This window comes from Ciconia boyciana, chromosome 13 (genome assembly GCF_034638445.1).
Source record: "Ciconia boyciana chromosome 13, ASM3463844v1, whole genome shotgun sequence".
Taxonomy (NCBI): domain Eukaryota; kingdom Metazoa; phylum Chordata; class Aves; order Ciconiiformes; family Ciconiidae; genus Ciconia; species Ciconia boyciana.
Window position 1 is genome coordinate 5,834,934 of NC_132946.1, and position 17,072 is coordinate 5,852,005.

The 17,072-nt window shown below is 45.8% G+C and overlaps 1 protein-coding gene across 1 annotated transcript; it reads right to left on the minus strand.

The window, feature by feature from the left end:
* Positions 1 to 480: 480 nt before the first annotated feature.
* LOC140659124 (kinesin-like protein KIF19) lies at positions 481 to 14,905 on the minus strand. The gene is given in 18 exon segments (XM_072878383.1): positions 481 to 501; positions 752 to 873; positions 1,045 to 1,309; positions 1,922 to 2,111; positions 3,117 to 3,291; positions 4,085 to 4,093; positions 4,287 to 4,437; positions 5,132 to 5,254; positions 6,171 to 6,323; positions 7,112 to 7,306; positions 7,923 to 8,048; positions 8,284 to 8,417; positions 8,883 to 8,885; positions 9,020 to 9,107; positions 10,034 to 10,144; positions 10,491 to 10,522; positions 12,461 to 12,533; positions 14,825 to 14,905. Coding segments are annotated over 18 exon segments (2,052 nt in total).
* Between the last annotated feature and the right edge of the window lie 2,167 nt (positions 14,906 to 17,072).

The window sequence follows — 17,072 nt, forward strand, 5'->3', positions numbered from 1 at the left end:
CCCTCCTCTAGCCCTGGCTCCCAGCCTGCGGTCACAAACACACTCTTGATGTCTCGTGTGCTTTTCCATAGTTCCAGCCACCTGCTATTTGCTCCCCTCCTGTGGAAATGCACCCAACGTAGTTTAATCTCTCATATAACAACAAGACTAGCATTAAGTTTATTATTCAAGGTGAAACCCAACTCCTTGCCCCATTCATTCTAGGCAATCATAATAAACAGGAGACGCTGCTGCTTGGACTCCCTGCTGAAGACTGGCAATTTCCTGGCAGCCCCTTACTGTCTCAAAACACACACAAGTTTTCCAAAGACAAAGGGGCCAGCAGCATCTTTCCTTTCTTGCAGGAAAGACCTGAGGACCTCAGTAACAACTGTGCCGTGAGCAAGCACAGGCCTCCAGATAAGATAATCTCCTTGGGGAGTTGCATGTTTGGCCATCTAACCTTTGCTTTTCTGTTTGCCACCAAGCCAGTTATCTCTCTCAAATCTGACGCAACAGGAACTGGGAGGATGAACACGCTGGCTCATGCACAGCACTGCCTGGGTCCTTTTCTGTCGCTAAAAGCCTTATTAATTCTCAAAGGGAAGGAGAGCGGAGCTCCAGAGACAACATGTTCATAAAACAAAGCTCTGTACAGCTCCTGACTGGCACCAGGACCCAGCCAGGCTTTAGGTGTGTGTGAATCTGTGACCATGACACAAGATCATGGGACAGCGTGGATTCTCCAGCACAAGGATCTGCTCTGACTTACCCTGAGCATGCTGGACATCACTAAATGTAGCAGAAGCAGGCGGTTCAGCGTTCCCTCCTCCAGCTCAGAGAGGTGCAGGTGGTGTAACCTCGCCAGTGTCTCTGGGAGGGGAATGTTCTGGGCTGGAGCAGAAATGGGGAGGAAGAGTTAAAGATCACTCCTAGAGAAACAGCTGAGAACTGTGGAGTCATGACATCCAAGACAAGGTTATCCGGGTGGATTGTTCTCCAGTTTGCCATCAGAAAACAAAGCTCGGAGATAATGACAGAGCAGGAGCAAAGGTGCTGCTTTACCTTTTATCAGCATCTGCTGCCGCTGAATAATTTCTTCGCAGAGTAGCATGTGCTGCTGCAGTTGCTGGATCACAAAATCCTTCTGGCACAATAGATTCTCCTTGTACAGTGTACCTGCCTGCAGCTCTGTGTTGCCAAGCTCAAGCTCATGGGCTCTGCAGAGGAGCCTTAGCACCTCCTGCTGATCCTCACTGGTGATTTGTCTGGGGAAAAACTGCTCCATCTGGGAAGCTTTTTCCTTGGCATTTGCTAAGTGCTGCTCCAGCTCTGTGTGAAGAAGATAGATAGGGGTTTGTCAAGGCAGCTCAGCTTCTTGGGATGACAAAGGCATCTGAGCAATTCTGTGCAGTGTCCTTCATGCTGAGATTAAAGTAATGTCTACAAAAAGTATTTTGCTTATTCTACTAGCAGCCACCATGTTTCATTCATGGCAGATATATCCAGACACACAGTCCTTGCCTAGAGGAACTCACAAACATTAACATTAGCTACCAAAACAATAATCACCAAAAGTGATTACCGAAACATTGAACAACCAGTGAGTGACAAACCCTCAAAATGTCCCAGGAAGGGGAAAAGGGAAGAATTAGCTCACTTATGGGTGCACAAGCCCAGTGGGTGCTTTTCCTTCATCCTAAAAAAAGTCCCTCTGGCTAAGGGACAGAGGCAGGATGCAAACATCAATGTTCTCATGCTGCTTCCTTCAGCAGACCAAAGTGTTTAGGAGTCCAGCTGCAATACAGGTGCCACACTGCTTTTGCAGCGCTAGCCCAAAACCACAAGAACCGCTCTGAGTTACGCTGCTGCCATCCTGCCCGCAAGCAGCTGCTGGGCAGAGGCCAGCCGTGCGACCGTAAGGGCACCTTCACCTCCTCACCTTCAGGGCCGCCGTCCTGCGCTGTTCTGCCAGCAGCAGGTTGATCTCTTCTCTTGCTACTGTAACTTCATGAGGTTCAGGTGAATCTATGATATCCGCTTCCCTGTCTTCCTCCTCTGTGTTTTCATCTTTCTCCTCCTTTGCTGGCTTGTCGTACTTGCATGCACCCTGAGCCTTCTCTCGTTCCCAGCTGCCAGCAAAAAAAGCAAAGAACTTCTGGGACATGGTGACATAACTCTAACAATGCATGCGTAGCCCTTCATTGTATCTGTCCAACTTCTTGCATTACAGCAGCAGAGCTAATTAGTTCAGGCTGCTCTGGAGCTGGAGAAACCATGCAGAAGAGCGCAATTAGCTTCCTCCCGTTTGGAAGTCTATAAGGCAGGCCTCCTATGTGATCTTTCCATGGCAATGAGCACAGTGCTTTTCCCCACCTCATCACAAACTGTTGCCTGTTCACAGGTACTTGTTGAGTATCTTTAATGTCCTGAAGACTGTTTTAACTACAAATGACCCAAATCCTAAGTGACTATAAAATTTACAGAGGCATTAGGTGGGTGACTAGCGATAATGAGAGGGAACTGACACCTACTTATAGTTTATCCAGAAGAAAGGGATGATGCTGCTTTCTCTGACATGAAATCATGCCCAGATACAGTGCATCTGGATGGAAACCACGTCACAAACACAGAGTGACTGGACCATGGAAGGATCAACAATCCCAGTCTGTGCTGCCATCCAGTTTTTCCATTAAAACACAAGTCCAGAATAGGATCCAAATAGAGGTGAGGTACCTATACTTTTAGTCTTGAGCTTGAACTTGATGCTAGAGGTAGCTGGTTGCTTTACAGAGCTACATCAGGCAATTGCACTGCAGTGCAGAACGATGTGCAGGCTGCAGTCTCCTTACAAGCACCAGGATGCATTTCTCAATAGCAGAAATCACCCGTTGCAAATATATCACCTTAATCTAAGGCTCAGAGTTGCATGAACTTAATCTACCTTAAATCCCTGGGTACCGTTTGCAGACCACCACCCTCCCGAGTTTTTCCTCATCACACAGGTAAATCTCAAACCTACACTTGGTATCATCCTTTTGTCATTTTTGTTGGGGGGACCATGGGATATTGGCGTTTCTCATGGCGAGTTTGGAGGTCCATGTATAAATCATGCTGAAAGCGAAGGAGGTACTCACTCTGTCATTGTTAGGAGGTGCCTGCAGGTGTCAACGTGCAGCTCAATGTTGGTTTTTTCCAGCTCCATCAGGCTGCGACACATCTCCATTTGCTCCCTGAAAGCCCCCATCAGCTGTGCCCACCGCAAGGTGTTCATTACTCGGCCACTGTGTGCCTCAGAGCCTTGGTGCCTCTCTGACATTTCTGACATGACGTTAGGCCAGGTGAACTTCTGCCAAAGACATTTCTGATCTGACGTTAGGCCAGATGAACTTCTGCCAAGTCCCCACAAAACTACTCTGGGACCAAGCCACTCGGGCCACATGTTACAAGGCATTCGTTTATAGGACTCTGCTTTATTCTGCAGTCTGTTGAAGTTAATCATGTGCTTAAGAAATCTGATATATCTTTATGATTGTATTATTAACAATAATAGGTCTCATTGATAACTGCTTTTATGAGTATTATGAGGATACTGCATTGCAGGGACATCTCTTCCACCTTTCCACCCGCCAAAAAGAAAAAGGTATCAGTTTTCTGTGCTTGTCATCTAGAAATGACCTTGGGTATTGGTAGCAGAGGCCTATTATACCTCACGTCTTGTCTGTCAGAGAACTTGACTATTTTTATTTTATTTCATTCCTTGCCAGATTCACTGACAGAAGGAACAATCCCCAGGGCAGAACAATCAGTGTTTTAAAAGCTTCGCCCTGCCTCCCTCCCTATTTTATATTTTTTAATTAAGTGCAACGAACCATACAACAGAGCTCTGTGTCCTGACACAGCCTCAGAGCCCGCGATGACGCAGGCTACAAACTCAGTCACCTCTCTGTGAGAGTCAGGACTTCCCACACCACTTGATTCAAAGCTCTTTTCAAGGGCAGGTTTATGAAATTTAACACATTTTAATGTTGGGGAAGATGCTGAGAAGGTTGAATGTGTTTTCCAGAGTCACACAGTACATCAGAGACAGGCTTACGCAGAAAACCAACTTCAGCTCCCCTGCCTGCCTGCACTGGCCATCAGACTGTGTTCTCCGCTCTGCTTCTCTACGAGCATTGCTGAATCAACTTCCCCCAGCTACGTCTGCATGGAGGCCCACCAAGCGCTACCACAACCTGTCCACACAGCTCCTCTCCCTGCTCTCTTCCCTCCAGATACCCCAGAACAGTTCTTGCTCCTGGCTCTACCTTGCAGATCCCTGAGGTCGGAGCTGACTGCACTTTTCTCCTTCTCCTGGTTTTCAACCCTCGCCTTCAGACGCTTGATCTTGCAGAGGTCCGTGATGATGCTGGTGTATTGGTCGATGTGGTAGGAGACATTCTGCAGGTTACATTTTACCTGGTGAGACAGAATCCATGAGCATTTGTTCCATGGTCCGTTATTGGTACAATGGCTGCAAACAAAGCTATGCTTCCAGTTGGAGGGGCACTGAATCCTGTAATGGGGAAGAATTTTCCCTCATGAGTGGGGAAACTGTAAATTAGTGGTTTTCCCTAATTCTGGGAAATTTCCAAAAGGTAACAGAGAAAAGCCAGGGACCCTGTGTCCACAGGGAAAACACAGAGATTCACAAAGAGTGAAAACCCTGTTGTAGATCACTGTTCATCTTCCTTCACCTCACAAGCGTCTCCATTTTATTCCTCCTTTCTGCAGCCCCTCAGTTCCTCTTCCAGGACCAGCATCCCCACTGGGACATTCCCCATATGTTGTCCTCCCAATAAGTCATCTTCTGACCATCATTCCATATGTTCTGCACCCAGGTCCATACCAAACACATCATCCTCTGCCTTTCCATTATTCTGCTCCCTTGTTTTGACCCTCATATCCCTCTTCTCATCCACGACCCACACAATTTGCTTTCCACTGTTCCCTTCATCTGCTTTTCTTCTATCACTTGCACTGAGCCCCTACACCATCCTGCACTGCCCTCTCCTGAAGTTTGTTCTCTCTTCATCCACTACATCTTCCATTTCCACTTTGCAAGATTTTAATCTCTAACCCCCACCTCGTTGTGAGTTGTTCGCTCATTTACCTGTGTCTTGATGGTTTTTGCTCGATAGGCATAGATCAAGGTCATTCGAGATTCTTCAAAGGAGGTAGTGGCTGGGCTGATATGTGCAATCATAACAGTCCTGCTGTTGCCCCCTAATGAGTCCTAGAGGGATGCAACGTTGATGTGGTTAGTATGGACACGACAGGGGCTTGCTGCTCGGTGGTAACCACCGTGGCTGGGTACCCCTGCGGTTCATTGAGGTTCTGGTGGAGAATCCCAATTAGGAGTGAAGGAAGTGCGGGTAGAACACCATTCATTAGGCCCTCTCTCCATCAACAGCAAAATCAGTAAGTAAATAACTTTCTATAAAAGAAGATTTTTTGCAAGAAAATCGCAATATCCACAGATATGCTGGCAGCTTCTCAGTGCTGCTCACAACAGAAGCCTGCCTTTTTCTCCATCCCTTCTCCTCCCCACCATCCTCTAGAAAACATCTGTCAGGCAGCGACAGCGGTAGCTCAGCACCAAGGCCTGAGGTGAGGTTCAGAAATGAAGTTGTAAAGGATCCATAAAATACTGGTGTGTAGCAAAGACCTTGTTTGCAACCGTTCTGATTTCCTAAGGGAGAGATGACTTATGACAGCACATAGTCACTCTTAGTCTCTCTTCCTCCTGCCCCAACAACATCCAGATTTATTGGCCAGTTTCAGACAAATCTTATAAAAGGGATGAAACATTCAAAGGCAGTAAGTTCATTAAAAAAGAAAAAAAAAATCACTTATCACCTGCGAGCTTAGACACGTACAACCCAAATCTGTAGGATTTCCTTAACCCTGTAGGAGGTCCTGCCTTAACAGCACAGATGACAAGGCAACGTGTTTATTATAGAGACAGTACTGTCCGAGTCAAGCCCTGATTGCATTGCAAAGCTCATGCAAGATCCTGGAGGAGCGTTCCAACCTGGATAAAGACAATGCACAGAGATGCTCAAGGACCAGCTCTCAAGCCCTGTCTGATTTGAGCAGTGTTACCAGCAACAGACACACCAAGCTCCTTGCTGACCTGCAGTGTACAGTACCTTCAGCAGGCGCGTGAGTTTGCTGTCTCGAAAATTGACAAACTGGGCCCGGCTCCCCCCCTTCTCACTCAGAGCGTTGATGCAGTTGCCCAAAGCCAGCAGCGAGCGGTTGATGTGGGCTCCTTCCTTCATCCTCTTGCCCTGGTTCTGAGTCTGTTGAGAGGGTAGGGAGGGAGGGGGGACAGACAGACAAAGCACATGCTTCAGAACGGTGGCTCTGCGCCTGGGGAAGATGTGTGGCATCACTGGGGTCAAGGTTTGGATGTCAAAGCAATGCCTCCTGCAAAATCAACCTGAAAGTGCAGGGTTAAACCCCACGCTGAGGCACAGAGGTGCTGGTAGGAGTACATTTCTTAGAAAAGATGACCCGGCTCTGACCTCTTGGTTCTTAAAAGATAGCTATTAATTATCTTCTAAAGATTATTTCAGAAATTAAGATGCATAACTACATCACTCCAGAATTCCTGTTCTCAGTAGAAATGCTGGGTGTGTAAAATCCCTCTCCCTCAGATTGTCTCCCTGAGTTCCGACGTTTCCTCCGTCCCATAAGAGCCAGCTGCTTTATTTTCCACCCACGGGGATCCCGCTATTCCACTGGTACCAGCTTTCTCTCCAACAGCCCAGCCGATCCCTGCCTAACGGACCTCAGCTTCTCTTTAGATATGAAATTCACTGCTGCTTTTTCAGACCTGAGAAAAGGCCGCACCAAAAACTGGTTTACATTTTTCTAATTATCCTAGTTGGTCTAATAAAAGATATTACCAATATCATCAAAATTTGTATTTATTTTCAGGCTGTCTCAAGTACAAAGTACTGCTCTAAAGCAACAGAGAAACACACAGCGCTGGTTTCCCCAGGGATGAGGACAGGCATGCAGAGCTGCACAGCAGGACAGCGGCTCCACCGCGGTCTCACCAAAAGCTGCCGAGCTCCAGCCGTACCTGGGCTGCTCTCTCCGACCCTGCCAAGTCAACCATGCAAAGCTTTCCAACTCGCACTTCCTCGCTGATCGCCTTCCTTCAGCTTTTCTGTGTCACCATCACCTGCAGCACTGCGTGCGAGCGGGAGGACGTCTTGTTGGCAGCAGTGGGTTTCTGGATGCATTGCTTGTTTCCTTTCATTAACAGCTGTGTGATCTAAATGATGTAGAAAAGCACGCAGAGATGTACAGCTCTGCCCGAGCCACAGCATGGCGTTCCCCGCAGACTGAACCCCTCACCCGGGGCACAGGCAAACTCTGGTCCCGCTCATGCTAGCAGGGGTTTCGCTGTTGATTTTCCCCTGACCTCCCCCTTTGGCTTGTGACCTTGGAAGTGCGAGTTTTCTGGGTTTGGGGCTGTTTTCCTGGGAGGCCGGTTTATCTCAGGTCCAAGGCACATGTAGAAGTGCACGTCAGTGTAGCTCAAGGGGGTTTCGTTATTTCTTCTCCCTCTCCAAATGGTTTGTTGACATGTGTACACCAATCAAAGCACTCTTGTCCTTCCAGGAAAGCAGCATGCACCCTGGGGAAGCAGAGCTAGCAGGTTAGCCGGGGATTTTAGCCTGGATTCTACCACTCACATGGCTCCATAATCAGCCCTTTCCATACAGTTCATCACTTTAATCCAGTTCCACCAAGGTCCTGCTACAAAAGGTCCTTGCTATTGAGTAAGGCACAGGCAATAGGAAAGCATCAAGAAATTTTAAAGCATTGATGCATGAAAGCACAAACCCCCTCCCTTTCCCCTCACCGTGGGCTGTAGCCCAAGGTACCTCCTGAGCATTTGTACTGGAGACTTCCATAATTCCTGCTGTCTGGATGCTGCCTCTGGGATTCTCTCTCAGGTCTAAGAACCCCGAGGATGGGTTCAGGAGGTCACGGATCACTTTGTTATAGATCTGAGGGTAAGAAACGAGGGGTTGGTGTGAGACTAGCATTGGGTCCTTAGATCTGCAAAGAGGGTTGAGTTGATCCTGTATTTCTTTGGGGTGGAAGGGAAGATTGGAGCTGTACAACCCAAGGGGAGTGCCACACGATGGACAGACTTGGACACCCCACTTCCCATTACGCCTGCTCCCAGGGGCTTGCTGAATTCCCACAGACCCTGGATCCAGGGCAACACAGGCACTTCACCTCCGGGTAGGACATGGAGACTCTGTAATCCATCTCCTCGGTGGCAGCTTCAAGGGCCTTAGAGAGGTGATTAGGAGTGCGGATGTAAATCCCCGGTTCACAGTCCATCCTTAGCATTATGTAGTTTTTTCCTGCTCTTGTTAAAGATACAAAGAACAGCAGCAAAGACCAACTTCCATGTGAGCAAGTTTCCACAACAAATAAAGCCTGGTTTCCTACTGATTTCTGTCCTTTATCCCCTAACGTCCTCCAGTTACTCCAGTTTCTCACCCCACGGTGACACTGCCGCAGGAAAGACGTGGCACGTGCCATCCAAAATGGGTAGGAAGAGGACTTGCAGGTGGGCAGATAGGTAGGTTAACTGCCCACCTAGGTGTTCAGAGCTAGGGTAGAAATGTATTTTCATAGTCTGTAGTCTATAGGAGCTTTCTACAGCTGTATCTGTTCTCCTGAGATCAGTCTCCAGCATTGCACAGACACCCTCATCTCCTCCTCCCTTTTAATGCAAAGATTTGTCTCCACTGGATTCCACCCTAATTAAGTGTCGTCTCAAACAGGGCAGCTTTGCTGTTACTTTAGCATTAAAGGAAGATCCACACTTCCTGATGAGAATAGTATTTTAATGCTTCAGTCTCGTCCTCAACAGTAAGCAATTAATTGGCATTATAGTTCATTTCTGGTTTGTACAGATACATTTTATTCATCTGGAGCAGGACAGCTACATGGACTGCTTTACCTGTTGGATCGTATGCAAAAATGGTTGCATTGTAGCCAGAAATGACTCCTCCTATCAGGCTTTTGGTTGTAGACACATATACTTCCCCCTAATTCAGTCAAAAAAAGCATAAACTTATGGTCAGGCGTAACAGCTGTCCAAACAATCTATACCTAATTGCATTCCCCATGATTTTCTCACTATGTTTTACAAATTTCCTGGGCTTTGGAACAATTTGTGAACTATTTGAATTTTGACACATCATCAGAAGGAGCAGAAAAGCACAGAGATTTATTGAATTTTCTAAAGGCAGGCAAGATGCAGGAGCTTACTAAAATAAATGTCCTTAAATTTGATTATTTTCTTGGACTCTGAACATGGAATGCTTTGTTTTTTCTTTGTGTCTGCTGAAGAAGGGAGTAAATTCTCTCCCTGACCTTATGCTTTATTGAGAAGTGCCACTGGGCCTCCAAAAATGTCCTAGGTAGCATACAAGGGTGCTACACTGAAGTTTCAATGAAAGAGAACACAGACAACTGAATTGCTTGTGAGAAGCAAGGCTGCAGTCCCATCACGGTGATTGCAAAATGCAGGTGCTGATGAAATCCTCATACTGCACCTTACCTCTGTCTGCAAGACACAGCTCAGAAAGGGCGCTAGAGCTCCCTTCATGAGCCTGTAAAACAAAAGAGGCACAGGGAAGAAGTGTGTGAGCAATAGAGCCAAGCAACGTGACAATGATCCTATTCACCAGAGGAGACCTTGGGAGACAAAGCTCTTCATCTCTGCTCAGGTGTGTCCCTCCCTGTGTTGAGGGAGGGAGAGGCAGACTGAATACTGCACATCTCCCCGCTTCTCTGACAAAAGGAAAACCCTCACAGTCCTCTCACCTTCAGCACCATCGCCTTTTGTCTGGGTGACATGTGGCCTCTGGGATGTGCAGTTCTACTACCCTGCCAAAAATATTCATCTAAGCAGGGAAAACAATTCTAATGTTAAGCCTTTTGGTTAAAAAAAAAAAAAAAAGGATGTTACCTGGGTTGGTCTGTGATCAAAACCCATGTCAAATACAAATGTTTTTTTTCGGGATCTGTTAGCTTGCAAGATGTCATCTGGATTTTCACTTGGATCCATCAGGACCACCCTCTGTTATAAAATAAAATCAGAAGAAGAACCGTTATGTCTGGGTTTGGTTAACAGCCTGTTGGGATTTCTTACAGCACTATCACCATCGCATTTCTTGGCCAAAGGAACATTGCGCTACAGCTTTGTGTGGAAAACACACTTATACGCACAATGCGGAGGCCGACAAGCTTTGTTTTGCAACTGATGTCACAACTTCTGTAATTTGGAGAACTGGTAGCTGCTGCAAAATGCTTTGAAGGTCCGTTGTGCAGTGAAACAGTCGCTGGCATTGGGTAATAGTGGTGGTTGCATGGACACGACACCCAACCAACCCCCATGCAAGCAGGAGAGGGACAGGACCTCTTACCTCAATTTTCGGCCAAGATTCAGACAGAGGAGCTGTGAAAGAAAATAGTTAAGTTTCTTGGGAGCAAAAGTGCCCAAAGTCATCTTCCAAAGCCTTTTCTGCAGAAGAACGGATAGAAATATCTGCATTGGTCAAGGACAGAAACTTCATTCCATTTCTGGCTTTTATTAAGGGAAAAAACAAAGGTGGGAGAGGAGTTGCAGCAGGTTACAGAACTGGTTCTGTTTCTTTTCAGTCCCTTAGGACCTATTTTAGTGCATAATTATCAGCGTATATAATTACTGTGGAGAATGGTATTCTTTCTCCTCCACTGAAACGGCTCATAAGGAAATGCTCAGGCCTCAAGGGAAGGGACAGAGAACCCTGTGCCTCCTACTCCAGAGCAGCTTTCACTCTCTCTCAGGTAAACAGATCATTAGATAAGCAACTAGAGCATAGATAAACCACTGCTTGACCTACAGAATAACTGCATTGGTGTGCCAGGCAGGGGAGAGAGACAAGTATCTAGGACAAGTGCCCGTGGGTGTTCAGGAAATGTCAAGACTTTGTTTTTTCTTTTTCTTTTGCATTTCCTGCTAAATTCCAAGCCTCTAATGCGTATCTTTAGTTTTGATCTGCAAGTTTTCAATGACCACAATGACTTTTTTTAAAAAAATTCTTTAGTTTTCACTCGTCCAGCTCAGGCCTTAAAACCTGAAGCAACACAAGAACAAAGTCCTAAGGGAACTCCTGGTTTATCCTCGGCAGTGGCATCTGCCTGCAAAAGATGGGCTGACACGTAATGATGTGCACATGCAAGTGTGACAGCCAAGAGCAGAGCCTGGAGAATGAGATCAGCATGTTTCCTTTAGGAATTCTGTCTGTAACACTTTCAGGCCCCTTTTACTGAGTCCTTGTAACATCCAAATTTTGCTTGCAGCGTATCCACGCATCCAAAAGAGTCCTTCTCTTCCAATCTGGGGCTAACACCTTGTCTAACTAGCAGTATTCTAAAAGCATACATCTGCTGCTATTGCACGGAAGCATTAAAACATAACAAGACACTAACAGAGTCAATTTTGGGTTAGGATTAATAAGCAGACAGAAGCAGCTCTAAATGAGTTAGGCTGGGAGTAAAAATAGCAGGGAACATGATGTAAATCAAAATACACTAAGAAATCTAAGTACTTCAGCTGCCCAGTCAATTAATTTGCTTTCATAATTACAGTTATTTGCATTATTAAGAGAAACTCATTCTCATAGGTAGAAGTTACTCAGACTAATGTAATGCACATTTCCTTCCCAGATTTCCATTAGAGAAAATGGATCTCAGGGCAGATGATGCAAGTCTGAATAAGCTGTATAAAAATAAAGCTGATACCCTTGTGAGGTCAATGGCTGCTTTAAAAAAAAAGAAAAGGGAAAAAAAAAAAAAAGGATGTTTCACCAGTAAAGTGCTAAACAAAAATTGCATTTGTAAGACAACCCATAAAGAAGAAAGAGAGATTCATGCTCTCTTTGCTTCTGAGGGCTGCTATCATTTGACTATTGCGTGGAGACAAGGCACAAGATATACTACAGAATTAGGTGCATTCAGAAAGCATTCAGAGAAAGATCAGCTGAAGCATGACAGAAAATAATGGGATTTACGTTGGAAAAGAAGGTGAATAACAAGGGCACAATAAAATACGTAAACAGATGTGGCACTGTAGAAAACGTAAGTGGGGACCTCCTGCAATCCCTGCCTCTTAAAAAGAGGAGCAAGAGGTGAAAGATGCAGAACTGGAGAAAAGAAGTGGCATTTGCACGGGAAGCTGCGTGCCTGCTGTGTCACAGCAAGGCCAGGAGTCTTGCAGGATTTGAAAGCAAGTGTTTGCACGTCAACGAGAAGAGCCAGAGTCTCGTGGTGGTCCACGTGGTACCTGGCAGACTCCCCGGTCCCCATCGCGGGGGCTCTCCTGCAGCCCAGGCACAATTCCCCCCCAGCTCACCTGCTCTGCAGACAACGAGGGCAGCTCCCTCCTCCACTTCTGCTTTGTTGATGAGACGGATGCGAAGGGCCAGCTGCACACACAGCACACACACGTGGCTTATGTCTGCTGAGGCCACCCAGACTTACTTGCAACAGGGCTCAGCTCTGTGCAAGCACCAGCGATATCTACAGCTTCTCGCTGCATCTCTTCCGCAGATCAATCTTAAAACCTTAAGCTCAGGGCCTGGAGAGTTTAAGGAAGTTTATAAAGTTTAAACTAGTTAATTCTCCCATGATTTGCACTTTTATCTTGACAAATTCTTCCTCCCTCTTCCCCTGTTTCTGTCTCTAACACAGCAAGACTCCAACTGATTGACAGAGAAGGTGGCAGAATGAACTCAGCCGTGTCATTGCTGCTGCCAGCGGGAACCTTTGGAGTCTGGGACCGTGGTACCAACAGCGATAGAGCTTAGCATGCTTACAGATTCCCCTGGTGTTCCCAAAACACTGATTAAAGTTATCCATGACAAAGAAAGGGAATTGCATTTCACTAAGTACCCATTTTGTTTAATCCCAGGTAGCAATCATTATGAGCCTGTTCAACCAGATCAGAACAAGTTGGCCCTGATCTGTGCAGGTCCCGTGGGGTTCCTCAAAAGCTGGAATTAATCGCAGGACTGGAGCAATTATAAAGTAGCAAGTAGCTGCCAGTGCCTTGTGCCACAACTCAATCAGTCAGAAACACGGTACTCCATTTTGAAACACGGATGATAATTTGACTCGAAGATTTAAAACACACTGGCTGTATTTGTCAGTTTTAATAATATACGAGACCACATATATTTCAGCCTGTTTAATCTATAGGTGAAACAACAGAGAAAACGTGGTGTCATGGATCAGTTGTGGGGTTAACTGGGCCCCCTGAAGCTGGGGTCCTGCTCTGGCCCTGACTCACTTTGCAGCTATGGGTGACTTGCACAGTCCCAAACCTGTGTGCCTGGTAGAGGGTCTATTCAAAATCCCACCTAAAAGCTGTCCTTGGGGTCTCAGCTAATAACAGAGATTTGAAAAATTCTATTTTCACCTTTCCATGGCTGTTTTCCCCTTCATAAAATACAGCAGCATTCCCTTAGCAGCTCCTGACAGGAGAGCTGATGCTGATAGAACACTGCATAATGCACATAAATGATGCCTCATCAGGAAGGTGTGCAATTATTGAAACAGAGTTGTTCTACGGCCCCACCAGTCACAAGCAACTAGTTACTATAGGAACCAGATTTATTCCCACAATAACAAGCTACATGTCAATTTAATGAAGGTTTCACAAACAGCTCCCAGTCTCAAGCACTGTAATAGATGTTTTTGAGTAGTTCCAGCAACAGCAAAGGAACATTTCTTCACTGTGAGTATCTCAGAGTACAGGGTGGGCTCCCTGGCTTTGGCTAGCTTTTAAGATTCAGAAGAATGCAACAATTAACTTAGCTTCATCATCTCCCTAAACACAGCTAAGTGACACTGCTATGAGCATCTCATTCCCATGGGCTGAACTCATCTCTTTGAAGCATTTGGAAATATTATCTCACACACCATAATCCCAAGTCCTGCAGGAGGAATAGGGGGTAGTGCAAGTCTCTCTTGGACAGACTTAACCTCCAGAATAGTTCAGTTAATCACTGTATTTGGTAGCCCTAGCCACTGAGGGTAAGAAAACAAACCCAAATAAGCAGCATGTGGAGACAGGTCACACCAAGTACTAAGGCTTTTTCATGCATTAGAGAGGAATGCAAGGTATTCTGGATATTATTGACTTTATTTTAAGCAATTCCACTTTGAGCAGAGGTTTGTGTCTGCCTCAGTTGTGTTTCAGCACAATGTGAGGGCAACGCTTGAGTTTAGCAGAGCCACAGGGTTGAAGGTTGAAACTCCGGAAAGGATTACATTTTGAAAGCACTCCTCTTAACGCTGATTAACACAGAGAGATGCCAAGGTCCTGGAGCAATGGTGCAGACTCAGACAGGACTATAATCACAGCTGCTTTTAGCTGCTTATTATGAATCTGTCACTCAAACAGATCCCAAAGAGATGGGCACACTGAAAATCACTGTTCAAGGAGGACTAACCACCACCACCTGCCAGGTTACCCAGCCTCACCTCCCCTACTATACAGTTTTCTCCTCTGCAGGATACTTACACCCAACTTTTGCTTTAAATCGCACAGAGCTTTGCACAAAGAGAGCAAGTCTGGGTTTTTTCCTCCAGCTGGGCCACAGAGGCCGGGAACAGCAGAAGATAGCTGGCAGATATGACAGGAAGGATGCTGGGGCTGGGTACAACCCAGCTGCTCCTCCCCGTCCCATGTCCTTCCCTAAGCAAGTGGACTCACTGTACGCTGCTGCTCCTTCATGGCTGAGCTGCGAGACGATGGCAGCTCAGGGCTGGGTGATTTGCCCAGGGAGATGCACATGGAGTTGGAGTCCTTCAGGAGACTGCACAGGCAGGAGACTGAATGGTTCAGAGGCAGCAGCAGCAGCAATCACCCCAGGGAAGGGAGAGAGAGGCAACACCTGCGCTCCCCCAGGTGGCAGATGACTGCAGGGAGGGCAGGAGAGGCAGCAGTGAAATACTGAGCCCCCGGACAGGAAGGGGCTGCAGCAGCTCCCTGCTACTCCAGGCTGCAGGAAGCAGCGTGCCACCACTTGCACCCTGCATGGGACACAGTAAAAGGGGTCAGGATAAACAAAATGACCCATCTGCAAGCCCAAATTAGTTCTTTACGTGCAAATCCATCTGCACACACCCTTAGCAAGCAGACTAGTCTTCATTTTCTGCCCTCTAGGATGCCAGATTTCTCCTTTCCCTAGGATCAAACATGCAGCACAACCAGGTACAGGGGTCCACAGCTCCACCAAAAGCTGAGCAAGGAGCACCCTGGCCCCTCCAGTCTTGCACAAGAACTGACAACAGGCATTGAGACAGTCAGGAAACAGTTTGCTACCTCCCCAGCTAAGTGCAAACTGCCACTGTATTGTCACTTCACAAACAGTGGCATTTCATGACTCCTACGTTCAGGAATGCAATCCTTCAGCATTTTTAGTGTCAGTCCATTCATTACAGCAACCTATTAAAAAAAAAAACACACAACAAGATGACTTTTTGTCTTCATTATTTATTGACAGTAAATGAGTCAAAGCTCATAAAAGTTACAGTAAGGCTTTATTAAAAAATTAGAATTTAAGAAGTTAAAACTTAGTATAACAAGTGAACAAAACTTGCTCTATGAAATTTGCATTAAGGACTGTAGATGGTCAAAAGGTCATGAGAATGTTTGTTTATTACAAATTCAAAATAAAGACTGTGAAAGTGAAGACTAGCCCAGGATTATATGAATTGTTCCAGTTAATCTTGCTATTTAAGAACAGTCATTATAAATACTTAAGACAATACTTTAACAAACACAATGAGAGATACTATCCTACTTCATGCTTAAGGTTTGTTTCCCTCCCTTCCCCCCCCCCCCGCGCCCAAATTCTGGACCCTTGAAGGCATTCAGTGGAGGTACAACTGCTGTTGGAAGCCTTTTTCCCCACCCATACATGTACCTATGCTTCTGGTTTGACCATCCTTCAGAAGCCCCTGTAAGGGCCACAGGCTGAAAACCAGTGGCATAGAGTACTTGAAGCTACAAACCAAAATGGATTCAATCCAAGAAGATCCTTCCTCCCTACTACAACTCCTCCTGTTATTCTGAGATACGCCAAATGGACTAGTTTACCAAATACAGACCCATAAAGCAATTTCAGTAGCACATAATTTGCAAAAAGCATTTGAAGTAAGAAACGCTACAGAAAAGACACAGTAATTGAAGGGAGCAGTGTCAGAAATGCCAGCGTAACAGATGAGAAGAGGCCTTAACTGCTGGTCAGGACAACATCTTGTCAGCTTCCAAAGCTCCTACAGGAGCATCAAGTTTTGGGTGGTTGCTCCCCCCCCCCGATGGTCCACAATTCAGAGAGCATACTAGATGAGAACTCAATTCATTTAATGGTGGCATTACATTTCTTTACTTTGAAAATGGCCAGGAATAAAACACAGTAGCCTATTAAAACTTCATTACATGGAGACAGGGGGGAAAAAACCTTTCAACTCAATTTGTAATTTAGAAAATGGTTGAGAAGTCAGCTCCTCACAACTAAAGGGTAATTAAAATGATTCCTGCTATAGAAGTTCAAGCCATCACTGGAGAACTTTGATGTGCTAGAAGTTCTTCTGCACTGTTTTGCTAGAAAGTAAATATTTCTTTGCAGTCCAGTTGAGAGATGAGCTTGGTAAACATTGTGGACAGAACTTTAATCATCTGTTTACCTGTATTTATGGATTATGAATGAACAAATGCAGAAAACTGGAAACTAATAAAGACTTCTGGAAAAAAAACACCTGCTGGTTTACAAGTGAACTATTGACACTAAGTCAATACCATCATTATGGAACAATTATTTCAAAGAGTCTTCCTGGTGAAGAGAACATGGGAGTTAATTGAGGGATTTGTGCATTTGCTGTCACAGCAAGTTCACCTAAGGACAAAGAAAAGCAAGTGCTAAACATATTACTGTCCCTTGGCTGCCTCCAGCTGA